The sequence below is a fragment of the Alligator mississippiensis genome, chromosome 2 (genome assembly GCF_030867095.1).
Source record: "Alligator mississippiensis isolate rAllMis1 chromosome 2, rAllMis1, whole genome shotgun sequence".
NCBI classification, from domain to species: domain Eukaryota; kingdom Metazoa; phylum Chordata; order Crocodylia; family Alligatoridae; genus Alligator; species Alligator mississippiensis.
The window spans coordinates 275,099,131-275,126,487 of record NC_081825.1 but is presented as its reverse complement, the minus strand read 5'-3'; the positions used below and the strand labels follow the sequence as shown (position 1 = coordinate 275,126,487).

General features: G+C 44.4%; 1 protein-coding gene across 2 annotated transcripts in view; it reads left to right on the top strand.

The window, feature by feature from the left end:
- Positions 1 to 19,310, top strand: part of FBLN5 (fibulin 5) — an 85,069-nt gene extending 65,759 nt beyond the window's left edge. For both annotated transcript variants that reach the window (XM_019481664.2, XM_006259231.4), the window contains exons 6-11: positions 2,904 to 3,020; positions 4,081 to 4,200; positions 10,000 to 10,122; positions 10,710 to 10,836; positions 15,141 to 15,336; positions 18,539 to 19,310. In XM_019481664.2, coding sequence (XP_019337209.1) covers positions 2,904 to 3,020; positions 4,081 to 4,200; positions 10,000 to 10,122; positions 10,710 to 10,836; positions 15,141 to 15,336; positions 18,539 to 18,700 — 845 coding nt within the window. In that variant the 3' untranslated portion in view covers positions 18,701 to 19,310. The remainder of the gene's footprint in view (positions 1 to 2,903; positions 3,021 to 4,080; positions 4,201 to 9,999; positions 10,123 to 10,709; positions 10,837 to 15,140; positions 15,337 to 18,538) is intronic.
- The last annotated feature ends 8,047 nt before the right edge of the window (positions 19,311 to 27,357 follow it).

Sequence of the window (27,357 nt, the reverse complement as noted above, 5' to 3'; positions counted from 1 at the left end):
TAGAGAGAAGCTGGCTGAGGAACTGAGGCTTGGGGTTACTTAAGAGCAAGTGGCCCCAGGGTTACTCGAGGTCACTGGTGCACGGGGAGGGGGGAGCCTGGTGGCAAGGAGGGGACAGCCAGGAAAGAGAGAGAGACAGAAACCTGGGAGCTTGAGGCTGGAAACTGAGGCAGACAGCTGAGATATTGTGGGGGCAGATAAGTGGTGGCAAGGAGGAGACAGCCAGGAAAGAAACTGAGGCAGAAACCTGATTGCTCATGGGAAAAGGCAGGGGGGATAAGACAGTGGCAAAGAAACAGGGAGTTTGGAGGCAGAGAGGAGCTCAGGACAGGTGTTGGAGGTGGCAGTGAGCCAGAAGCAGGAGAAGGAGAAATGAGACAGAATTTAGAGGGGTGAGGAGCAGAGATTGGAGCAGGGATGAACCATAGTAGAGCAAAACCCAACCCAGGGGTCCAAATAACAGGTTTATTAAACAGACAACATGCTACATGGCCCCATGAAGTCATTGGTTCACACACACACACACACGCACACACACACACAAAAGCACTCACAATGGCAGCAGGAGAAAGAGACTCAGTGGAAGGGTTGGAGTCCAGGTGGGGAAGAGAAACAGAGTCCAGGTCCTTGGTTGAAGAGAGGGTGGGGGTGATAGCTACCAATCCAGGCTGGAAAGGTGTCTTTGTCCAGTAGGTGTTATCCAGAGGGGGGTCACCGGCAGAGCCTCTGGGTGGATAGGTGATGTGGCATGGTGCTGGTCCAGATGGAGAGGGCGTCCCCAAGAGTCAGTCTTCACTACCTGTCTTTATGGGGCAGACTACCTCTGATCTCCTGTGGGGAAGGCCTGTCCAGGCAATGTCAGTCCTGTTCCAGAGGTCTCCAGGTGTTCTTACTGAGCATGTGCAGCCTTGGCACAATGGTGCATTGCCTCATCTTTTGTTTCTTTGAATGCTGGGGGTGGTTCCAAGGGCTGGGTCATTGGTCCAGGTATTGGTGTTGATGGTTTGGTCATTCAGAGGGAACTATTTTTAGACCTACTGCCATTGTCTCTCAAGCACCCTCATTCATCCCCATTCATTCAGGAACAAAGTTACATAGGAGGGGTAGGTATGAGTCATGGGTTACACAACTGGGCATGGGGACAGGAGAGAGACTTGACAAACAAAATGGAAACTTGACATGACTTATGCTAACTTACATGTGTAGGCCTAAATCATATAGTATCAGTAAAACAGTAATATAGAACAGTAAAAATCAATATAAACATAATTATATAATAAAAAGAAAGAAAAAAACCCAAAACAAATACAACTTGCTACCAAAATAAAATGCTGAAGCTTATCCTATGTCTTAGCTCACTTATATTTATCTATAGGGAATAGAGAGGGAGAGAAAAAGTCAGAAATGTTTGGGGAAGGGGAGGGAATACATTTTAAAGGAAAAAAAAAGAAAAACTGGGGGTTTTGCTACATTTTGATGCTGTTTCAATGTTTCACCCATAGTCTATTCCACACCCAGAGCCGGGAAGATTGGTGCTGCCACTGGTCCCAGCTGGCATCACCAGCCTCCTGTGTTCTGGCAGGCAGATCAGGGGCCCGCACCCCTGGGAGGAGTCCGGCAGAGTCCCCGCAGCCCTCCCGGGCGTGCAGGTGGACCTCCAATCTACCTGCCGGATGACAGGAGGCTGGTGCTGCCAGCTGGGGCCAGCGGCAGCACCCATCTTCCTGGCATGGGCTGCACCCAGTGCTGATCCCCCGATCTGCCTGTTGGATGACAGGAGGCTGCTGCTGCTGGCTGGGGCCAGTGGCAGCTCTGATCTTCCCAGTGCTGGGTGCGGACTTTGCCCAGCGCTGGTCCCAGCTGGCAGCAGCAGCCTCCTTTCATCTGGCAGGCAGATCGGGGGCCTACACCCCCTGAAGGAGTCTGACATAGCCCCGCAGCCCTCCCAGGAGTGTGGGGAGGCCCCTGATCCGCCTGCTGGATGACAGGAAGCTGCTGCTGCCAGCTGGGACCTGCGCTGAAGCCAAATAAGTCTGGCTTCGAAACTCAAAATGTTTTGAAAGTTTTGAAATGTTTCAAGTGCCCTTGTTTTGTTTCAAAGCTGTTTTGAAGGCTTTTGTTTCATTTTGATTTCACTATTTCAAGCTCGAAATGCATCGAAACAGCTTCGAAATGAAACACCGGGTGATATTTCGCACATCCCTAGCCATCAGATACTAAATTTGTCTCGCAATTTTTTCTTTTGCTTGTTGCAGTCATGTGCATCAAGTGTTCATGCACTAGTTCAGCAAAGAATGTTCTTTTTTTTAGTGACACTTTTTTCTTACATTTTTGAGTCCTCTTGTATGACAGGGAAAACATTCATGTAAAAAGTGGTTATTGAGAGGGCAAATTTCTTTAAAATTTGCCATGTCTAAAAGTAAAAGCAACTTTAGAAGCCAAATCCTGCTTATCTTACTGTGTAAGTAGCCTTGAGTAAAAAGAGTTTGTTTCTTGATCATGACAAAAAATCAGCATGGCATTTTCTACTCTTTTATACAAATTATTAGATTTAAATCAAGAGAAGCTGCTGATGCAGTCCAAATCTAGGCTTTTTCATGATGTAGCATCAAACAGAATCACTTGCAAATGATAATGGATCCAGTCAGGCCATATCATTATATTTTAGGTAACTAAAAATGAATTGCTCCATTTTCTTAAATTGAAAAAGGCCAGATGTACAAACATAAATCCAAAGACTTCAGAGTTTGGCTATTTGAGATTTGCAAATTAGGTATAGATTATTGAGATCTATCTTAGGTATACATAGATATTAATCCAGTGGTTGAATGATTTAATCTATTTTTTGGGATGGCAAGTACAAGTACAATCTAGTCTGTGCTTTATATCTTTTTCATTTTTAGACATAGATGAATGTCGCTATGGTTACTGTCAGCAGCTATGTGCCAATGTACCTGGCTCCTATTCGTGCACATGCAATCCAGGTTTTACCCTTAATGAAGATGGAAGATCATGCCAAGGTACTGTATATGGGTAATCACTACTGTAATCTGATACATGTGCATAACTTCAGAATGCGAGACTCCTGGTTGGTTGACCTACTCACATGTTTAAAATTGCACATGTATTTGACCACTTGAGATATTTGTACACCTTGTGATGACACTCTCTTAATTTTTAACATACTTGTCTTCACAGCACCTCTAAGAGTGGAAGTGTGCTACTATCCCTGCTTTAGAGATAGAAACAGACACAAAAGCCCAGAGCACCAAAGGTACTTAGGTGCCTAACTCTCATTAGAACTGGTGGGATTTAGATACCTAAATGCCTTGCCTTGAGGTCACACAAAACTGTGGAACTAGCCACATAAATCCCTGCTTCTCCATTGTACTTAAGAGCTGTGTAGAGCACAGCTTAGGTCGCCTTCTGGCAAGAGTTCTGTGCTTGTTCTTGAAAAACAGCCACTTTCATAGCTTCCCCCGTAACCCAGGAAATCGTTCATTATTGACTGTGTAAAGACCTTTCAGGAGTTGCTAATTATGTCCTAAATGGAACATCTTTGCTTTGTGGTAGCTGCTTTTGGCCTTCTCTTATTGCGATCAAATCAATTGGAATCCTTAAAACTACTAGATAAACATGGATGCATCTGTAATAAATAGTTTATCCTTGGATACCTTGTTGTTTTCTGATCATAAACAGATGATGCAGTTCACCACTACCACCTCCTCAAGAAGTCTCAGTTGTCTGTCCTTTTTCCTGCACTGGGGGTGGGTAAGATAACCAGGAGTTTTGCTAGGCTCACTTAAGTGCTGTTCAGAGCCTCAGCACCCACACTGAGTGAAGTTCCCCAGTGGGTTTTATCCAGTCTGTCATGTGTTCCCAACTTACATTTCTCATTGAAATTCATGGCCCTGAATACCTATAAAATTAATAACACAGTTAACATTTCGCAATAAAACCGGACTAAACTGCTGTGATTACACTGTTTCATTCCTTTCTAATGCCTCATTATAATAGTAATGAATTAGAAACAGTATCCTGGGAGAAGTCACTGATCTGTCAAGCCTTGGTTTCCCTTAGATGTGAATGAATGCGCGTCTGAGAATCCTTGTGTGCAAAACTGTGTCAACACCTACGGCTCATTTCTCTGCCGCTGCGAACCTGGCTATGAACTGGAAGCAGATGGAATTACTTGCATTGGTAACTGTCTTCAGTCATTTTTTGTTATTTGTTATTGCATTTAACATATTCTTTTCAATATATTTATTTTTTGCATGCCTTCCTCTGAAGTATCCAGCATAGTCCCCTATTATAAACAAAATAGATCTAACAAATAAATCTTCTTCTGCTCTCAATTATCCATGAAAGCAAGAAAGAGAGAGAGAGAGAGAGAGAGAGAGAGAAGGCCTTATACTGGACATGGGTTTGATAGGATTTTTATATTCGTTTTAAAGAAATCTAATGAAGATTAAAACTGTTTTGTGCTTGTGATAAAGAAACACAGAAAGAGGTGCTTCCTTCCCACACTGAACAAGGAACTTTATTAGAATATGGGAAACAGTAATATTCCCAAAATGACTGGCCCTGATTCAGCAGATAGCCATGAACTAAAAGTTAAGCACATGCTTCAGAACCTACTGAACCAAATTATTTCCCTCGCCCTGCTTTATTGCTCCACTTCTGGCAAGAACATGCTCTTGTTCCACCCTGGCTGGCTTCAGACTCCACAATTAAAGAAACATTACGCACGTCCTCATGAGAGTTAGTGGTGCTAATCAGATAAGAGCTCTCCACTCAGCATGTTGCTGTATGAGCTGTATATAGTATATGCTATACAGCAGAGTGATATAATACTGTCCTTCTGCCACCCCCTTGTTTTTATTTTGATTTTATTGCTTGATTTTGTTCAATTAAAGAAGAAAAGCTAAACTTTTTCCTGTGCTGATCATTTCCACAGCCTGCTAAAAGGAGAGAATTCAGCCAATATTTCTTGGAAGGAAAAAACGCACTGGAAAATATTTTTTTTTAGTTTACAGTAAACAGATGTAGCATGCTGTTTTTGAGAGAAAAGACATGTGATGTCCAGTGTATATTAATCTTTCCCAGGCTGCTCATCTGTGCAAACCTTGCTATTAAAAAAAATGGACCAGAGCTAAGTCACACAGGGCCTTAGGTATTGCAACATGTAGTGTTGCAACACAATTTTTAGACTCTCTGCGGCTTAGTGGAATCCACATCCCTGAGCTACGGCTCCTGGCTCTTTATGCAATTCTACACCTTCATTTGGTAAGGTGACTGTGAATGAGAGTCAGAAAGCCAGCAAGAAAAAGCCCACCAAAGTCAAGTAAATCTGAGGAGAGGAGCAGGAGCTAAGTCTCACTCCTCTCTGGGAGTTAGGAACTAGGGCTGTGCGAAATTTCTCCAGTAGTTTCATTTCAATGCTGTTTCAACTTGCTTTGAGCTTGAAACAACAAAATTGAATGAAACAGAGAGCTTCAAACAGCCTCTAAACGAAACGAGGCAAGTCCAAACATTTTGAAATTTTTTAAACGTTTTGAGTTTCGAAGCTCAAGCTGGGCTTGCCTTCAGGGAAGCAGAAACTAAAGCCTGGGGGGGAGGAGTGTTCTCATATTGACTGTGTAGCTGGCCGGTGACTGTCATCCTTTCCTGAGGTCTCTTCCAATCCCCATGCTCTGGAGGAGGGATGGAAAAACTGCATAAAAGGCAGCATTGTTTGAACTTGCCCTGCTTTCTGCCTTGGTGTCAGTTGAGTGAGGGCACACCTTAACACACACACAGTCACCCACCCATGTCATGAGTTTTGCCTGTCAGCAGCCAGAGATGCAGGGCCCCAGAACCCAGACTCCCCCTGAACCTATCTCCTTGACAGCTGGCAGGCTTTGTGGCCTCAGAAGCAGCTAGCATGCCTGCAGTTTTGACCCCACTGTGGCTTAACACATACACGTGACATGAGTTTTTTGCATTCAAGACTTTGAGGTACAGTTTCCCTGAAACCCCTGCACTTATCTCCTTGAAACTTGGCAGGCTTCATGCCCTCAGAAGGGGCAACCATTCCTGCAAGTTTCATCCAAATCAGGCCACGACAAAGTTATAGGCTGTTTTGAGTGTCCCCATTATAGCTTTTGGTCAAAACATCAAAACAGTAAAACTGTTTCGACGAAACGAAATGGAACAGCGGTTTCGAATCAAAACAAAACAAAACAAAACAAAGCACTGTTCTGTCAAAGCACAAGTCAAAATTGAACGGTGCTGTTTTGCACAGCCCTATTAGGAACCTAACACCATGCTAGGATGGGGCATTTCCCGTCCCTCGGGACTCAGCTGTGAGCCCTCTCCCAGAATTAGGCCCCAAAGTCAGGTCAGTCATTTCCCACAAAAAATTATGATATGGAGAAAATGGTGGTGGTGATATTGTCTCCATTATACTAGTAACCCAATAGTACAGGTTTCCCTTGCTTTATGCGGGTTCTGTATGTGCGAATTCGCTCTTATGTGATGACCCTTTTTATACTAAAAATTTGTTATATGCAAGGTAAATTCACTCTTATGCGATCAGTGTGGTGGAAGCCCACAGTCAGCTGCTTTGTGCGGTGTATTGTGGGAGTGACACACACCAAAATATAGTTTTCTGTGTGGATCTGTGCTCCTCGCTCATTGTCTGTGATACAAGTTTCTGAAGTTGCCATTCCCATTATGATAGTGCCCTGTCCTTATATGTACTGTCTGGTGTTGGCAAGTACCAAAATTGTCTTGAAAAAGCAGTAGAAATGGGCCTGGGGGTCAGTACAGTTGAGGTCTTGGACTGTATCCCTATTTGTTACATTGTAAAGTGGGTTCCCTTTATGTGAATTTGAGTTATGCACCGTTTTCCAGGACTGCATGTACAGCATAAAGTGAGGGAAACATTTAATTTAGTAGTTAGAATAGTATTCTGGAAAACAGGAGAACCACATTCATTTCTGTCCTCCACCTTATTCAGAGTAGGGATTTGAACTCACCACTCCCTGCTCTAGAAGTTAGTCCTACTGTAGGGCATTCGAGGGCGAGTCTCTCTCAGTATCTCCTTTTATAGTTATTCCACTTCATATAAAAGTGCCAGTGAGAACAATGCCACACTCCATTGATGTGGCAGTCTTCTCAGTGATCCAAGATCCAGTCTCCATGCCAATGAATATTTAAGTACTTTACACAAACCAGAACACATTCAACAGGGGAGATTGCAAGACACCCAAACTACAGCACAGTAGTTATTATATTTAACTAGCAGGTGGAAACTTGGCTTGAAACCTGTGTGCCAGTTCAGGCAAGGGAGGAGTTATCTGAATCTAGGTCTCCCACCTTCCAGGTAAGTGTTTTAACCACAAGATAGCGTTTGTATGTATTAGGCATGTTTTGAAATGCCTATTGACTTGGTCTCTACAGACTAGGTAAGCAGGGAAATGGCTGCTTTGAAAATCCTGCAGGGGTTCAGTCATGTGAGAGGGTGCTGAGCAGTGCTGTTGTGTCAGGACTGGGTAGTTCTATATGTGCCCCATGGCATCAATTTGGAGGATGTGATCAAAGAAAACAAGCCACTCTGGACTTTTGGTTCCTCCAGGGTTGGGCAGCAGCTGAGCAAGGGATATGAGGACCTCAGCAGTGCTTAAAATGGCAGTTTGGTGGCTGAGACCTTATGTAAATTGAGTTGCAAGTCCTTTTTTCTGATACTGAAGTGCTGTCTTGTTCAAACATGTGCAAATCCTCATTACCCAAGGTGTAAGATATAATTTGGCCTGTTCTTGTGAACTTCTTTTTGACAACTCCAGGCTATGAAACTGCTTGAATAATAAAGTCTCACATTTCCATTTTAAAGTACATTGCAGATACTGATTCATCCACATAACACCAGGGTGAAGTGGATTAATATTGCTGCTATTTTAATGAAAGGGAGTTTCAGTCTAAGAGAGAAAGTGAGTTGCCCAAGGGAGCCAGTATGTCAGAGCTGAAAATTAGAACTTGGGAGTTCCTGGCTCAGACACTAGCCTTTATTTCCCTCAATAACTGAATGGAGGAATAAGGAAATGATTAACACTGACCTTCCTCAGTGTAATACTTTATATGCACTTTTCTTTCAGTTAGACATGTTCCCACGTGGAACACCGAAGCGCTGCTCTCTCACTCAAACACAGAATTACAATGACTTGTCAAATCAAGAAGCAAAAAGAAAGGAGGCAGAATTTCTGTTTTTAATCAAATATCTGAAAAGCTGCTTAGCTGTGGTGCTAGTGTTTGGGAGATCTTTCAGCCTTTCAATAGTCCTACAATGAGCTGAAGTGGAATTATTAAACCATATTGGAATGCCTTGAAAACAACCAAATACAGGCTGAAAACAGATCTGGCTCTGCCTAGGTTTGCATGGAAGGTCTCTGCCAGGACTCATGTCACTCATTTGAAGGGAAAGGGAGGCTTTCTTTTCCAGTAAAGGTTTCTTTCTTTGGCAAATTAGAATCATACCTGCACTTCATGCTTAATTCTTCCTGTGAAGTGAAAGCATTAGTAGATGAGCAATCACATGATACATTAGAAACAGGTTTCTGAAAATACACAGTGCAGTGGCATGTTTTGCTTTAAATTACCTTATTGCAAAGTAAAACACATCTGATGTATTTTAGTTTGCTACGTAACAAATTGCAAAGGGGCACAGGGTACTGGAAACCCAGACATGCTCAGGGAAGCTTGGGCTTGGTGGGCTTCCAGCACCCTGTGCACCGTCCCCAGCACCTTCTCCAGCCACCAGCAAACCCAGCTGTCCTCCTGCTGCCTTGCTGCACTGCCTTGGGGCAAGCCAGCCCATTCCCAGGTGGTCCCAAGTGGCGGGAAGGCAGCAAGGATGGTGCATGGGGTGCTGAAGTCTACCTGCCTCTCCCATGGCTAGGGGGCAAGCTGTCAGTGGGCCAAGCAGCCTCTGAACTGCGAGAGACCCCGGACCTTCCCTCCACAGCAGTGACACTCCCCAGGCAGCACCTGCCTGCTAGCACCCTACCACCACCATGGAGGGAAGCACCAGGCCCTGCACAGCTCAAGGGTTGTGTGACCTGGTGGCAGCTCGTGTGGGCAGGCTCCACTGAAAAAAAAAAAAGAAAATGGCAAGGAGCCTGGAGCCTGATCTTTTTTTTTTCTCCCTCCAAGAAACTGCCTGCCTCTCCTGTGACCAGGAGCACAAGCTTCTGGCAGGCCAAGCAGTCCCTGAGATGCAAGGGGCCCCAGTCCTTCCTTCCATGGCAGCAGCACACCCCAGGCAGCACCCATCCGCTAGCAGCTCCCCCCCAGGTGGTCTCGTGGTGCCACCGCTGCAGAGGGAAAGCCTGCAGCCCCCCGCAGTTCAGGACTGCTTGTGCCACTGGCGGCTTGTTCCCTGGCTGCGGAAAAGGCAGGCAGGCTCCAGGGGAAAAAAAAAGAAAGATCAGGCTCCTTGCTGCTTTTTTAGTTTTTTTTTTCCTCAGTGGAGCCTGCCTGCATGAGCTGGCACCGGAGTCACATAGCCCCTGAGCTGCTCAGGGCTCAATGCTTCACTCCATGGTGGCAGGGCCTGGGGGGTCCTAGTGGGTGGTGCTGCCTGGGGGGCGTTGCTGCCGTGGAGGGAAGGTTTGGGGTCCCTCAGAGCTCAGGGGCTGCTTGGCCTGCTGGCAGCTTGTCCACTGACCACAGGAGAGGCAGGTAGGCTCTGGAAAAAAAAGAAAGGGTCGAGCCCTTCACCACTTTTTTTTTCTTTTTCTGATGGAACCTGCACATGGAGGCGGGGAGGGACAGGGAGGTAGGTAAGCTGATGGGGGCCGTCACTGTCATGTGACACAAGTCTCTAAATTGAAACGGTGGGTTTTTAATCAACACAATTAAAAACGCACCAATTAAAAACCCAATGTTTCAGGTTAGAGAGAACTAAACTGCTGTTGCATTTACAAGCAGCCAAGGATTCTAAACTCCATTTCACCACTGCAGACATGGATGAGTGCAGCTTCTCGGAGTTCCTTTGCCAGCATGAATGTGTGAACGCTGCTGGTTCCTACTACTGTTCCTGTCCTTCTGGCTATCTTCTACTCGATGACAGAAGAAGCTGTCAAGGTAAGAACATTTCACCTAGGAATTAAATTCCAAGCAAGCAGCAATTAGGTCAGTTTTTTTCTGGAGAGAATTTGAATTGATTCAATGATACTCAGGAAATGAAATACTTAACGTTAGCTCTGCCACATGGAATCCTCTTAGGGGCCTGTTGCACAATGCTGCTAAGTATGTACTCACATGAGAAGTTCCCACAGAGGTTAATGGGGTTATTCCTGTAAGTGCTTTCCAGCATAAGTAATAGTTGCACAACAGGGTCCTGACATAGACCCCATTCCCCTCCCCTCCATCTTTCTCTTTAGATTGCAAAGTTTTGAGGGGCAGGGGATTCATCTTCATTTATGTTTGCTCAGCACCCTGTGGACACTGCTACATACTAAGAAAAAATATTAATACTGATAATGTAGTGTAAAATGTTTTTAAAAGGGGGGCGGGCTGACTAGAATTAGCTAGTTATCAGAAGTAGGCAGAGCAAGTCAGAACTCTGCATGTCTGGGGACCCTTTGGTGCAATTTCTTAAGATGTAGAATTGCTTCCTTATAAAGCTGATGCACTGACTTCCTTGTATTATCCTCTCATTTTTGTTTCAGATATCAATGAATGTGAGAATAGAAACTTTACTTGTACCCAACAGCAAACTTGTTTCAATATTCAAGGAGGATATAAATGTTTAGACCCAGTGAGATGTGCGGATCCTTATATTCAGATCAATGAAAAGTGAGTAAGATGGCCACAGAAACATAGGTGTTGTGAGCTCACTGGGTGCCCGAGGTGGTGGGGGTGAGGCACAGGGGTATGCTAGTTACTGTAGACCAAAGGCAGGGTGAGACGTGGGTGAGTGGATGGGAAGGCTGAGCTTCCCAGGCTGCTTCTGCCACTGCTGTTGCTGTAGCAGGATCAGCTCCATTCAGATGGCAGTAGCCCCATGGCCAGGCTCCTTGGGAGTCTGCCCTGGTGCCTTGTTTTTTTTCCCCCCACCATACATACATATTGGGTATTGAGCTATGCCTGCTCTGGTAAAGGCTTCCAGAGGAGAGAGCACTATTCTGCTCACTCTACTCACTCCCTGCCTCCCAGATGCACTGCTTGGCATGGTTATGTCCTGCCTGGCACCTAGGGCCGGACAAGGCAGCACAAGGCTGCTCCTGCCATGGCAAAGACTCCTGGGGGTGATTCTGGCACCCCCTCCCAGTCAGTGCTCAGAGCTGGTGTCCTGCTCACCCTGACCTAGTTATGTTACCGCAAAGAAGTGTCAGTATTCTGTTAGCATGAGACATAGTGGTCAGCAAATGTATTGCACTTCTACAGTGAAGTGAATGAAAAGCCCTGTACATATGCCATTTAACATTAGCAAGTCTTATAAGAACAATAAATTGCATGTCCTTGGTAGGTTACAAGGTGCAATTTGATATGATCCTTGGATGTACAGGAAGTTTCACTATAAAAGCATTCACCAAAGAGATTTGGGGGCTGGGAGAATGCAGGATGGGGTTTCTATTCTTTTGCCAACTTTTACTTTTTAGGGCTGTGCTCTGGCTTGGCTAATGATGGACATGCACACCCCTATACAGTGACCCTTGTTAGATTCAGGGATTGTTCAGATGCTATAGTATTGAAAAAAATAGTCCAGTGACTTGAGCTTTGATAAATGTAATTATCCTATGATTCCAAAACGAAGTCTATTTTAGAATCCTTGAAAATGATGGCCTTTAACCACTTCATTAATTATGCACTTAAACAGAGTGCATTTGTGTAACCAAGGAAACAGTGGGAGCAAGAGTTTCTTTGCACTTCAGCAGTTTATGTGCTCAAATGAGCTGCAGATAAGCAGTGTTTGTTACAATGCAGGCAATGGGTAACAGGTTGGCATTGGTATTATATGATGCTGTAAAGTGAATTATGAATTTATCCAATATGCCTGTAAGTGTATAAGGTGGACACCTTCCTCTTTGGTGATATATTTGGAGAGAAGGGAATCTGTGTCCTCCCCACCATTCCTTCTAACACCCATAAGAATACACTGATTCTCCATGATTCTTCCCCATGGCTGCACCAAGGCCAATGGAAGAATGAACCAAGACCTTCCTTCCCTAGGTTGCCTCCATTGATGAAGGAGGGAGTGCCAAGTCCCTCTCCCTCATAATGCTGTTTCAAGAAGAAATAGGGAAGGGATTCAGATATGTTGCTCCCCTACCCACAAATTCCCACATCTGTGCTCATCCATGACTATTTCTACTTCAAAAAACATCTGGCTCCATTCTAGGCTTCTTCCATCACCAGTTTTTCCAGAGAAAAAAGGCCTGGAAACAGAAACTGGGCTGTACTAGAGGAGCAAAGAAACAGAAGACAAGGAAATGATGCAGGGGCAGCAAAGGGACTAACATGCAGCTAGCATCTGTGGCTCAGACAATAAGCACTAAAGAGCCAGGGGCACTGAAAGTGGAGAGTGGGGCTGTGGCACTAGGAAATTATTTTTGAAAAACTAAGGAAAATGTAATGTCTACATTACAGCAGGAGCTGGCCTCCTGCTCTCCACAGTGCAGGAAGTAGCTGGACCAAAACACATGAAACTCAGGTAATTATAAGTTATGTAACCAAAATGTAAATCTCTGAGCACCAGGAAGTACAAAAGTAAGATATTCCTGCATACAGAACATTACCTTTACTCTGCTCTCTCTGAGTTGTGGCCTACCACACGAATAACACACACTCCAGCACTCTCCTTTAACAAGTTATGCCTAGATGCCACAAAGCAATGCCCCACTCAGATATTCAAGCTACTGGCCATAGGACTGGAAGCAGTATAGCTGCATTACTGCACCAGTGTGCTCAGGCTGATTAGCATTGGGGAGAGGTGTGGTTTAAAAAAATTGAGATGCTGCACTGCACTAACATGGCTGTACAGCTTCCAGTTAAAAGTTAGAACACCTAGAGCTAGCTCAGGATATAAATGCATGGCACTGCTTTGCATCATATAAATGTACCCACAGAGGCTACAGAACACTCTTGGAGCAGCATGGGGGAGCACAGCAGGACAAATCTAATGTCTTCTCTTTGCTAAGGCAAAATTTAAATTTTCTTCAGATGTAGCAAACAGGAGTCACCTACATCTGGCCTATCAATACTGAGCCTAAACCAGGGAAATTACCCAGACTGGCTAAATGTCATCAACCATTTATCTTGTCCAAAGGATTCCTCAATCTTCATTTTCCTTCCACTGAGCGGTGGAAAAAACTGTAACATGACCACCAGGCTGCTGGTAATCCCATGGCAAGAAGGCCTCTCTACATTGTTATTGACAACCTACAGAGCTCAGCAATGAAATGAGCCATACTTTACCCCTCAAGGTACAGACAAACCTCTCTCTTCATATCACAGCATTACCAACCTGTTTCAGTTAATCCGTCCACTATTCAGTACAGCAACATGCAACAGATTAAGCACAGCTGGGTGCATGCAGATGAATCACAGAAAATGATTCAGTGCAATTCAAACTAGTGGAATATAATGTAAACAATAGCATATTCTTTTAGTCCTTTCTCATTTCTGATTATATCACACATTCAAAGATTTTAAGGCCAGAAGGAACCATTAGATCATCTCATCTGGCCTTCAACATATCAGACTACAGAATTCCATCAAATAACTTGTGATTAAAGCATCTTGCAGAAAGAAATTCAGTCTTTATTTGGAGCAAGGGTTGGAGAAGCCATCACTTCCTTGGATAATTTGTTAATTTTTGCACCACCTGACCAAGCCATTCCTAGTGCCAGGGGTCGGAGTAAAGGTTTTATTGAAGAGGAGGGTCCTTTGCATTTCCTGGTTTTCAGAGATTGCAGTGTAGCCACTCTTCATGTTCTAAAAGGACACAAGGCAACACTGGGAAACCTTGCCTTCATGTTAACAAAGTTCAGGGAAATGTAATAACCTAAAGAGTTTGTGATGTTGTGTGTTACATGTTATCTTAAACCAGCAACGGGTCTGGGACAGATATTGCATAAACCAGTTTGAGCCAAATTGGTTAAGTCTGATAATACATTTAACCAGGTTTATCTCAAACTGGTTTCAGCCATTCTCAAACTGGTTTAATAGATTTCATAGATATTAGGGCTGGAATAGACCTCGGAAGATCATCGAGTCCAGTCCCCTACCCCAGGGGCAGGAATTCAGCAGGGGCCATAGGATCCCAGCAAGATAAACATCCAAATTCTTCTTGAAGGAGTTCAAAGTAGGTGCTTGAACCACCTCCTGTGCATCTGTTCTGTTAAAGGTTTAAACCAGTTTCTGAAGATCATTTAAACTGGTTTATGTGTAATGTCTGTCCCTAGCGCTAAAGAAGTTGTCTTTTCTGTTTCTGGTTGGCCTTGTTGGTAAATTAGCCATGAAGAGCATGACAGTATTAAAGTAGAATTTGCCTTTATTGATTAATAAAGACTTTTTGGTCCAACATTTGCTCAGCTTTAGGCTAACTGTAAGCTCCTTTATGGCTGATTCATGTATGAAAATGGAGGCAGCTGCTTAAACTGTCATCTTCAAGGTCATTTCATTAGAGATGTGTTTGAAACTGAACTCTGAGCCCAGGAGTTGTGGAATGGTTGGATTCTGTGGCTCTGACCTGCCTCTGGATGTGCTGCATTTAACTTGTGGCATGAAACAAGTAACATAACATAAATATGGGCCAATAATTAACAGGTTCCCGAACAGCTTACAGTCACATGTCTATTTCATATCATCAGAGCTGCCTGAAAGAAAATCTGAATTCTTGAGTGCCAAAGAGTGCAATCAGAAAAGAAACATTGTCAGATCCTAGAAAGAAGGAGGAAGAAGAAGGCAGAGATATAGGTAGGGATGGGTAGAGCTATGCAGAGGTCTCAATGTGAGCAGCAGAACTGAAGGTTGCTTTGGCACTTGCAATCACTTTAGAACTCTGTACTTACTATGTTTTGCAACTATATTAAAATATAAAGAAGTAAATGTTGTAGGATTCACTAAACATTGATGATAAATTTTGTCCACCTCAGTCGCTGCATGTGTCCTGCTGAAAACCCTGGTTGCAGAGATCAGCCATTCACCATCCTCTATAGAGACATGGACATGGTGTCGGGACGGTCTGTGCCTTCTGACATCTTTCAGATGCAAGCAACAAGTCGCTATCCTGGTGCCTATTACATCTTCCAAATCAAATCAGGCAATGAGGGCAGAGAATTCTACATGCGGGTGAGTGTGAGAACTGGTTACCTGGTAGTTTGCTGCATTCTTCTTTGATAGCTGAACTGCATTTTCAATATATATTGTGTACCTACATAACAAGATATTTCTTAGGGGCTGATGTGGTTCACAACAGCCAAAGCTGTGAACTGTAATGTACCTATCAATACATCACAGCAGGCTACTGTTGGAAAGGATGCTGGTTCTACAGGGAAGTGATTTACAAAAGAGACGGAAGGGGCAGTTAATTCACTGAATCAGCACAGCAGGTTCACCATGTGCCATTCCATAAAATGTATCAGGGTCTCTAGTGCATAACCAGCAAGCAGTGCCTATTTATTGTTTTGAAAACTGAATGAAAGAAGGGCAGCTGCAGGGCATGAGGGTGAGAAGGGCAGACACTGCTGGGTTGTCAGAGACAGGCAGCTACATGTCTGGTTGGCTGCTAACCCTAAGTCCATGCAACCTGTCTTCAGTAGGCCATCCTACTGCCAGTTCATGGTTCTGTGATACTTTTCCAGAACATAGCAGGGGATAATCCAGATGCCCTGGCTAGAATTTTATTTTTCAGTACAGCGTATTTCACTTTGTAAGTGTGAGTCTCTATTAAGATGTTAAATTGATGCTGAAAATGCCACCGTGGATCCACAGAACCTATCGTTGTCCTCAGATTTTCAAGCACTTATCTCCATTTAAGTCCCCAAAGAAGAACCAGATTTTCAAAACAATCTTCAGATCTGAGATGGTGATATCTGTCTAGTAGTTCTGAGAATCTGACCCCCAGTCACCTGCAGAGAAAATATATTTTAGAAGCGTCTGCAAAGGGTCCACATTTGTAACATTGTATAAACTATGCTGTTCCTGTTCAAACTGGAAAAATATAAAAGAGTATTTTTCTATTCCCACAAAGCTTTCTTTAATACAAACTTGTTTTTAAATGTTGGTACTTGAAATTAGGGCTGTGCGAAATGGCATGATTCCATTTCACCTTCAGTTTTGAAGGTTCAATGGAACAGCATTCAGTTTGGAGTTTCATTTAGAGTGGAAACAACTGTTCCATTGTGTTCTGTTGAAACAAAAAGGCTGTTTTGATGCTGTTTTGACAGTTTGCCCCAGTGCTAGATCATACCGGGGCAGAAGGCAGCCCAGCTAGGCTACTTTCCCATCCCGTGCTAGATTGCGCAGGGGGGCGGGAGGCAGCTCCTGCCTCCTGCACGATCTAGTGCGAGGGATGGGAAAGCAGCCCAGCTGGGCTGCCTCCTGCTTCCCCCCCCCCGAGTGATCTAGCACAGGGGATGGAGAAGCAGCCCAGCTGGACTGCCTCCCGCCCCTGGTGTGATCTAGCGTGGGGGATGGGAAAGCAGCCCAGCTGGGCTGACTTCCACCCCCGCGTAATCTGGTGCTGGGGATGGGGATCTAGTGTGGGGGATGGGAAGTCAAGCAAGCTGGGCTGACTTCATGTCCCCTGCTGGATCTTGCACTGGGGATGAGAAGTTAGGCCACCTGGACTGACTTCCCATCCCCAGCCTATGGTCCAAATGTTTCGACTAGTCTTGTTTGACTCAAGGCTATTTTGATGGCCTCTGCTTTGTTCCGATTTTGCTGTTTTGACCTCGAAATTGGTTGAAACAGTATCGAAATGAAATGGCTGGCAAAATTTCGCACAGCCCTACTTGAAACTACTTCACATTGTCTTTTTAAACAAATATATTCTCTAACCATCAGACCAAAAATATCTTCCAAGAAGTTTAAGAGCCAATGGAAGCAGGGGAAAAAAAACTCAGCCAACATGTCAGAACACTTTAAATCCATATTTCTATCTTTTCTCCAGATAATAATGATGGATTTAGATGTACCATAGAATCTTTTATCTTCAATGATTCCATAATGTGTTATTAACTGGTACACACTGACATTTCACAGACCTTGGAAGTGCAGCTACCTCTGGGGTGAAGTATTTTAAAAACTACAACAGTTCGGGACTGGAAATGAAAAGTATTTTTCCCAACTGAAAGCAGAGGGCATATTTATGTAGGCACAATGTAACTACAGCAAATGAATTTTTACTAGCCTCTGTGTTGTAATTTATTCAGTGTATTGCAGTGGGAGCAGCACAGTGTCTCCTATTGCCGCACTAGAATGTTGTTTCAATAGTGCAACTTATTAAACCAGCATTTCCAGCATTCTAGTTTGCAGGCCTTCTATCCAATAACTCACAAAATCGATGGAGAAGACACTCAAGGAGGAGTCAGGAAACCTGGCTTTAATTTCCAGCTATGCTGTTGAATTGCTGTATGACTTTGAGCAAGTCACTTTACCTCTCTGTGCTCAAATTTCTCCAACTGTAAAACAGAAATGATGATACTTACCTTTTCCCCCTTGCTTCCCACCTCACAGAATTAACAAAAGGAGCTATGTAGAAAGGCCAAAGGTTGTTGCAAGTTATTATAGGATCATAACCATAAGATAGTGGTGTCTAAGGGCATATGTAGACAAAACAGGGGCCCTAAGTTGAAGCGGTGGGTTTTTAAAAACATTGCTTCAATTTAGGGCTGATTAAACCCCCATGTTGTACACACACCTGACTTACCTGCCTTTCTGGTGGGGAGGGGAGGGCAAACTGCCAGTGGGCGGAGGGGTCCCTGGGCTGTGAGGGGGGAGCTGGTACTTCCCTCTGTGGCAGTGGTGGCCCCCCCTCCCAGGTGGCACCCAGCTCGGGCAGTCCTGGGGGGCACCACAGCTGCAGAGGGAAGCACTAGGCCCCTGCGCAGCTCAGGCAGGCAAGCAGGCTCCAGGGCAGAGGGAAAAAAATGATCAGGCTTGCTGCTTTTCTTGGGTGGAGCCTGTATTCCCGGGTTGCTGCCAGGCTGCCTGCAGGGCTTCCTGCAGAGCCATGGAGCTGCATGGAGCCCGATACTTCACTCCGTGGCTGTAGGAGCAGCAAACTAAAGCCCCTCAGAGGAGTTTTAGTTCGCTGCACCTCAAGTCATTTAAGGCACATTACGCTGCCGAATTTCCCACAGCAGCTGGAATTAATGCTCAATACACTGCTGAGGCATGCAAACACACTATTAAAGTGGTGCAAAAGCATTTTTCCCACTTTAAAGTGTTGTGTACATATGCCCCTTGTTTTGTCTACACATGGGCTTCACCATAAACTTCATGTGTAATCTTTGAAAATCTCACCTACTTCCTTTTGTTTTGTTCACAGCAAACAGGACCTATCAGTGCTACTCTAGTGATGACCCGTCCTGTGAAAGGACCACGTGACATTCAGTTGGACTTGGAAATGATCACTGTTAACACTGTCGTCAACTTCAGGGGAAGCTCTGTCATCCGGCTGAGGATATATGTATCACAGTACTCATTCTAAACCTTGAGTTCGTCCCCTTTAAACACTAATAAAGCAACAACAGAGACACATATTTTGCAGAACTTTCTCCTCAGAAGTCAGTACACATAGCAGCTCAAAACCAAATCAGTATTACCACAGACACAACGGCTTATGCCAGTCTGATGAGAGAGGCCTCTTCATGTACAGTCCTTTCCAGGATGCAGACATCTGAACATATATTGTCAGCAGATCCCATATGATTCTATATGTGGTTATATGTTTTAAGAACCTCTTTTGTTATTTTAAACTTTTCTAGAGTATGGTTCTATGCTCCAAAGACTGTGAACCTCTCCACCTCTATAACTGCAGCCTGCTTAGCAAAGGCACCAAAGAAACTGAGGAAAAGCTGGCTTATGCAATTTTGCTTTTTTTCACTTAAAAAGGAAGCCAAATCAACCCCCTCCCCCCAAAAAAACCCAAACTCCACCTTTACAAACATGGATTCTGAGAAACACGAATTACCATTTCCAATTAGCTCTGGATTGTCAGTTATACACCTTGTCTCAGTTGTCCCTGCATTTGTTTTAGTTTCACTGTGGTTTCACACTAAATTCATTTCAAAATACAGGTTGTACTATGTCTGACTGGATGTTTAATCCCTTGCTTTTTAACAAAGTGTCACCTATGTGGGTTCCTTGCTCCATTAAGCTTTTTTTTAAAAAATTAAGTTCAGAAGGCTCTGTGGTGCATTTTGCACTATTTAGAGCTTGATTCTTAAATTGTACTAGCACCCCTTCAGACTGTAAGCTCACCTAAACAGACTAGTATCAAGGGGCTCTAAATCAAATAACCATCAGGTCCTTAGTCCTCATGGCTTTTCACAGTTAAATAATTGCACATACTTTGTAACAACTATGAGATGGTAATACTAGTTCCATAGTTATAGTTAATTTTCCCTTCAAACCCAATATTAATTTTAGTCCTGCCCAGCTTTCTCCAGAAGAAAATAAACCACCATAAATTATACATACTACTCAACCCAGAGTAGAATTTTACTTAGACATTTGGGAAAACATCAAAAATATAATGGGCAGGGGGGGAACAACAATCCCAGCCCCACTAAAACCAATGGTACTTTTGCCACTGATTTCAGTGGTGTTCAGATTTTGTTCTTGCTGGGTGGGTCTGGGAGCAATTAACTCCATAGCGATCAGCTCCAGAGTTTATTCATGTGCAGCATATGGAGCCTGGTCAGAGCCGCCCTGGCTGGCAGTGGGGCCCGGGGGTCAGCCTGCCAGCCCAGGGCTGCTCCTCCTGGATCCATGTGCTGTGGAAGGACTGGCTGGGGCACAAGGGAGCTTCAATGTGGGGCTAACCAACAAGCATCTACACATGTGCTGCTGCACATGAAAAAACTCAACAGCAGGGTACAAGTACTGCCCTGCTCTGGAGTTTATTAATATTGTGCACCCTAATAGGAGCGCACATGTAGATGCTGAGACATTTACTGCACAGTATATGTCTCACGTAAGCGCGCCTGCTGCATTGTAAATTACTTTTCTGTTGACCTTTCCTTCTCTGTATCATGTTTTTGTCCTGAGATGACTTGGCCAACAAAGAGTAACCTTTGCTGACCTTTCCAAGGACAGGTGGCTCTAGCATTTCTTGAAGGGGCTTTACAAAGATGTATAATGTAAAGAATTTGAATTGGACTGTCCACACTCCCTCACAGGAGTCAGCATGGAACTAATATTATAGAAAAGTATCAAAGTGGGGATATAAAGAAGAACAATACAGGTTTGGGGAGCTCTCAGGAACAGACTTAGAATCATGGGATCATAGAATAGAAGGGACCTGTAAGATCAAGTCTGGTCCCCTGCCATGGCCAAGAGGTATTTGAGCTCAAACGAGCTCGATGAGGTGCTTGTCCAGCCTCATCTTGAACACTGCCAGGGATGGTGACTGCACCACCTCTGCTGGGAGTGTGTTCCAGTTTCTATTTACTCTTACGGAAAAGAAGTTTTTCCTTATATCTAGTCTAAACTTTTCCTTGACTAGCTTGTGCCCATTGGATCTTGTCCTCCTAAGGGGTGCCTTTCTAGAGAGTTGCTCCCCTAGATGTTCACCCCTGACATACTTGTAGGTGGCTATCAAGTCACCCCTCAGTCTTCTTTAATCAGACTGAACAAACCCAGATTCCGAAGTCTCTCCTCATAGGGCCTACCCCCCCAGGCCTTTGATCATGTGGATGGCTCTTCCTATACACCCTTTCGAGCTTATCCACATCCTTCTTGAAATGCAGTGCCCAGAATTGGACACAGTACTCCAGCTATGGCCTCACTAACACCGAATAGAGGGGGAGGAGCACCTCTCTGGATCTATTGGCAACACATTAGCTGATGCACGCCAGAGTTCTATTTGCTCCGTTGGCGACTTCATCCCACTAATGGCTCATATTCATCCTCTGGTCAATTGTCACCCCCAGGTCCCTTTTGGATGCAGTGCCAGCCAGTGGACCACCACCCATCGTATAGATATGGTGAAGGTTCTTCCTACCCAGATGAAGGACCTGGCACCTGTCTCTATTGAACCTCATCTGATTGCGTTCAGCCCATAGGACCAGCCTGTCAAGGTCATCTTGGATCCTTGCCCTACACTCAGATGTGCCCGCATGACCCTACAGCTTGGTGTCATCTGCAGACTTAATCATTGCTCTTTCCACTCCCTCATCCAGATCACTGATAAAGATGTTAAAGATCCCTGGGGGATACCACTGGAGACAGCCCTCCAGAACGAGGCCATCCCAACAACTACAATTCGCTGGAATCAGCCACTGAGCCAGTTGCCAACCCACCTCACTGTAGCCTGGTCTAGGCTTGTACCCTTCAACTTGGTTGAGAATTCCATGGGAAACATTATCAAAGGCCTTGCTGAAGTCTAGGTAGATGATGTCCACCTCCTGTCCCACATCCAGCTGGTTAGTTACCTGGTCATAAAAGGATATCAGGTTTATTAGGCATGACCCCCCCTTGACAAAGCTATGCTGGTTGTTTCTCAGTACCCCACCAGTTGTGAGCTTGTGGTTGATGGCCTCCTTGACAATTTTTTCAAAGCTTTTTCCCTGGACCGAAGTATTCTGACCAGTCTGTAGTTAGCAGGGTTGTCCCTCTTCCCTTTCTTAAAGATGGGTACCACATTAGCCTTCTTCCAGTTATTAGGGACCACTCCTGAGTTTCACAACTGCTCAAACAGCCTTGCCAGAGGCACTGCTATCAATTTGGCCAGTTCTTTCAGCACTCTCAGATGCAGGTCATCTGGCCCAGCCAACTTGAAAACCTCCAAATGTTTTAAGAGTACCTTCACCTGTTTGGGACTGATTTTATGTGGACTGCTGTCATTGTCATATTTTCTGGGCCTCTGGACAGGTGACAAGTTTGCACCTGGGTTCAGGAATACTGATGTGAAGTAACTATTAAGGAGCTCTGCTTTTTCGCGGAGATCAACTATGGACTTCCCCTCCATGCCCAAAATTTTTTCTTGTTCCCTATGTACCTACAGAAGGACTTTTTGTTATCTCTAATTTCGGTTGCTAGCTTGATTTCCATGGATGCCTGAGCTTTCTTTGCCTCATGTCTGCAGACCCTGGCCATATAGGTGTACTCTTCTCTGGATGCTAAACTGCTTTTCTATTGCATGTATGCTTCTTTTTTCTTTTTGAGAAGTTCCCTAATGTCCCTGTTGAGCCAGGCAGGTGTCTTGGCCCGTTTCCCTCTCTTTGACCGCATGGGGATGGCCTCTTTTTGACCAGTGAGAATTGCCTCCTTAAGGAAACACCACCATTCCTGAGCTCCCAAATTGTCCAGTTGCTGGTTGTTTAGGGCCATTCTGACTAGGCTGCTGAGTTTACCAAGGCCTGCCCTTCTGAAGTCTAGAACTTCTGTTCTGCTGGTAGTATTCCCAGCCTTTTGGTGGATGGTGAATCTAATCAAATCATGATCACTGTTGCGCAGAATACCTCTGATCTTCAGGTCGCCTATCACATCCTCCCCTTTGGTCAGCACCAAGTTTAGAGTGGATTTACTCCTATTGGCCACATCATGGTCATATCCAGATGTGTAGGGACATGCACTTGCAGAGGCACAATAGTAGTGGCACAAATTTGCCTGCATGTGTGCTTTGGTGAGGGACAAATTGTCCCACTTTGGGCAAACTGCCCTTTCCCTGCTGAAGCAGCCAGGGCACAAATAAAATAATAGAGATGCTTAGGCTGGCAGCTAGAGCATCTTCCTGGAGGACCAAGCCTCTGTTTATTCCAGCACACACTGTGCCATGCCACGTTTTTTCTTGGCTTTTTTTTTTTTACTACCAGGAATCCCAGTATCAAATTTTGCCCCGACACTGCAAATTTGTAGTGTGAGGCACATTTTAACATTCCGGATGTACGGTTTGTGGCACCACAAATTGGTTTGCAGTGCCACGAACCATATGTGCCTTCATGTCTGGACACAGCCCACGAAGGAATGGGGAAATTGACTCTTACTCATACTAGGGGCTATACATTGAAAGCTGTTGCTCTAAGCTGAAAAACCCCTTCTTTACCCCATTGCTCTTTTTCTTTTCTTTTTTTTTTTTCAGCCTGGAAGACTCTTTAGTACCATGGGGCCAGAGTAGAAAAATGCTCTGCACAGAGTTGTGTTTAGTAGGACTCCATACTTTGTTTCTTTACTGTTCTGTCCTCTCTGGTTACCTCAACTACTGCTTGGGATCTGATGGAAATTAGGGATGTGTGAAATGGGCTATATTCGATTCTAATTTGGAATCAGCCCAAATCAGGGACAGTAATTTGATTAGTTGATTCGGATCACTGTCCCTGATTCGATTCGGCCAAATCCAAATCTGAAGATTCAATGCTGATTCAGGGAATCAACAATTCGGACATAGACACTGTTTTAAAAGTTTTTTCTACATACCTTGAGGTACCAGGCATGGGCCACGAATGCTGGGATGCTGGGTTGGGAGGAGCATCCCACAGGAGCATGGGGGGGGGGGGGGGGGACTCCTGTGCACTTGGCAGTGAACCTGGAAGAGGACCAGAAGTACTTCTGGTCCACTTCTGTGTCTGCTACTGAGCACGCTGCCCCCCCTCTCCCCCCCTCCGTCTCCCGGACCCAGGAGGCACCAGTAGCCGAGCTGGGGGGGATGCAGGGGTGGGGCCCACTGTGCTCCCTGGCAGATCCAGAAGTGGACCGGAAGTGCTTCTGGTCCACTTCCAGGTCTGCTGCCAAGCATGCTGGAGAGCCCACCATGCTCCTGTAGGACACTCCATCCACCCCACCATCTCAGCGTTCATGAACCGCCTGGTGCCTTGAGGTATGTAGAAAAAACATTTAAAGCTGTGTCTATATCTGAATCACTGAATCTTCCTGAATCACTCCAAATTGATTCAGAGAGATTAAAGGGTCTCCTGATTCAATTTGGATTTGGAGATTCAGCCACTGAATCAGGCCAAATCAAATCAGGGAGTGAAGCTTCGCACAGCCCTAGTAGAGATGTGCACACAGATCATCCTTACTAAATATAAAATGACCTGCTGGTGTCTCCAGGCTACATCTGGGCTGAGCCAGAAGCAGAGGATGAAAGGCTGACAGGGAAGCAGTCACGGAGCAGTTGAAGGAGAAGCATGGTGAGATGTATAAGGAAGGACAGGGACTAGAGCTTATGAATAGGTCAAGGCATTGTTCTCCTAAAACAGTGATTGCCAACCAGGGTGCAATGATACTCTGGGTTACCTTGAGATCTTTTCAAGGGTGCCATGGGGTACCCACACAATGTTAGGTTTAAAAACTGTTAGGTTTATAAATATGATTTACAATATAAACCCAGAGATTTCAAATAGAAATCCATAGTTGTGGCCTTTCAGAGTTCTTTGCAACAGAAAAACTGCTGTATTATTTTTCTATAGTCAAAATATTTTAAAAGTGAAAACAAAGAGCTGGCACTTTTTGAGAGGTGCCTTGAGTCTAACAAAATTGAGAACCTCTGTCCTCAATCTTAAGAGGAAGAATGCACATGTGACCAGAATGGCATGGAGCTGGTTATGAGGGCAGGATCACTGAAGGGAGGCAGGGACAAGTAAAAAGTGGGAAGCAGGATCTAATGGGGCTAAAACAACAAACTTCTAGGCTAGGGACAGACATTCATAAAGCCTGAATTGATTCAATCTTTGCAGGTTAGTCTAACTTGGCTAGGCTACATCACTTCGTAACTGCACAGACATCTCAGACATGCAGGCACATGCCAGCAGTGTCTCAAGCTAGAAGCTGGGAGGTGCTACAGCAGCTCTCCCTTCCCTTCAGCAGCAGTGTGCTGAGCGGGGCATGGCCAGGCCCTGGCAGGACACTCTGATTAGCCCAGCAGGGAATTGATAACAGTGTTTATCACCCAATTAAGAAAACAACAGAGGGACAATACTAGCTTCCTGTTGATTCTACCTGTTGACTCAGCACGGACCGTAGCCAGCATGTGGTCTGTTAGCTAATACACAGACATCTCTCCACAAGGCAGAGGGGAGGGGGGAATTCCTGCTTAGCAGGGAGTTGTGAGGGGGAACAGCCACAGTCTCTGCTGGAGCTCTGGCCAGGGAGCAGAGGGGAGGCTCCAGCTCAGCTGTGGAGCAGAGAGCCCCACTCAACCCAGAGAGCATGCCGGGATGCTGGGGGAGTCTGGTTTATCTTAAATCAGTAAGGGGTCTGGGACAGACATTGCATAAACTGGTTTGACCTAAATCAGTTAAGTCTGATACTACATTCAACCAGGTTTATCTCAAACTGGTTTCAGCCATTTTCAAACTGGTTTACGTGCACTGAACATCTGTTCTGTTACAGGTTTAAACCAATTTCTGATCACTTAAACTGGTTTATGTGTAATGTCTGTCCCTAGCCCTAAAGAGCAAAGCATTTTTTTGTTGCAGCTAAAATCCCCTTTTTCTCTTTTTGTGTTACCTGCTACTATCCATCCAGTACTCCCATATTCCACCAAGGTCCCCTCTTTCTTCTTGTTGTGACTTCATCCATTAGAGAGAAACCCCACATTGTTGAGCTGCATTAAGGTTTCTCAGCGCTCTTCTCTTTCAGACACCCCCACTCGAACCTTCTTTAACCTTTGGGGTTTGTTGAAAAATAGCAAAGATATAAAGAACTCAATAACTCTTTGTTAACTCTTTGTTGAAAATTTAGTTTAGCAGAGTCCAGCAAATGCCCATAAAACAGTACTATACTCTATACAAATATTCTGTGCCTTGAAAGAATGTGAAAAGTCTGGAAATAAAGGAATTCAGCCATTTCCCAGCTTCTCTAAAATCTTTCATCATTCACTGTCACTCCAGCCAACCTTGATATTGCCAAAATATATGCCAGCCACAAAATAACAAATTGCTAAAAGATTATAACAGCTAACCCCTTCATTTTCTATTTAGGGATCTGTTTTCAATAGTCAGTTATAGGCACATATATTAGAGAAATGCTTACAAGAAAAGACTACATATGTTAGTTTCTACATAATAAAACCTAAAAATACAAATGCATACATTTACATAATCCTACTATAGCATTCTTTTTAAAGCACCAGACAGAACTATAATTCTAGTTCTAGTCAAAATATTATTTTCCTAGTCCCCCAGCATATCACACATGGAACTCTTACGTAATCTGCCTTTACAATGCATTTACTATCCTGTGAATAGTATACATTTGACAGTTCATATGATGTAGTAGACAAGGAACTGGTCTGGGAATGCAGAGATGCATGGAACTGACTCTACTATAGTCCAACCATTTCAGCTTGAGCAAAGCATTTCAACTACCTTCCTCTTCTGCCTTCTGACTGCCCTTACCCATTTGGACTATAAATTCTTAAGGGCAGAGATTTCTCACTGTATGTTTGTACAGTGCCTGGATGGATCTCAGTTAGGGTGATTAGAAATATTTTAATGTGAATAAATAACAATAATAGTAATCTTTAACACAGATCAAAACCAGGGGGGATCTATTTCTACAAGGGGTACACAAAAAAGTAAGGGGTGCACTCAAGTAAGCCAAGTGACAAAAGAACTAGCTTTATACTCCCATTGCTGATTTCAAGACTAGCTTGGAGGATTTAAAAAAAAAAAAAAGGAATATTAGCAAAACTCCATCAAAAATATTTTTAGCCCTAAATCCTTTTATAAGTGTTTAGATTGGAAAGAGTCCCTACTCTGTTTCAGGTGGAATTATTGTAATTGGGGCTAATGCAGAATTCCACCCAACAGTTTTAATGGAATAAAATAGAAAAGAATTGGTGGCAGGGACATATTTATCAGCTTTCTAGAGTGAGCGGAGCCAAACTCTTAGAAAGCCTTGTCACTCCATACTAAGAGCAGATTGATCAGTGTCTCCCAATGTCTCGTGCATATGTCAGTGTTGGCTACAAAGGACCAGCTCACAGGGTCATCATAAAATTCTAGTTTATTAGACGGATGCAGAAGTCAGATCATAAACCTTGGGGCTGATCCCCTCAAACACACACATTCATGCACACACACTCACAGCAGCTAGCTATGAACACTAAGCACCGATGTCAAGATATACCTATCCCCAAGGGTTGGAGTCCGTTGTTGATGGCCAGCTGAGGCTTCTTTCAGTGTGATGTTGCTTCAGAAG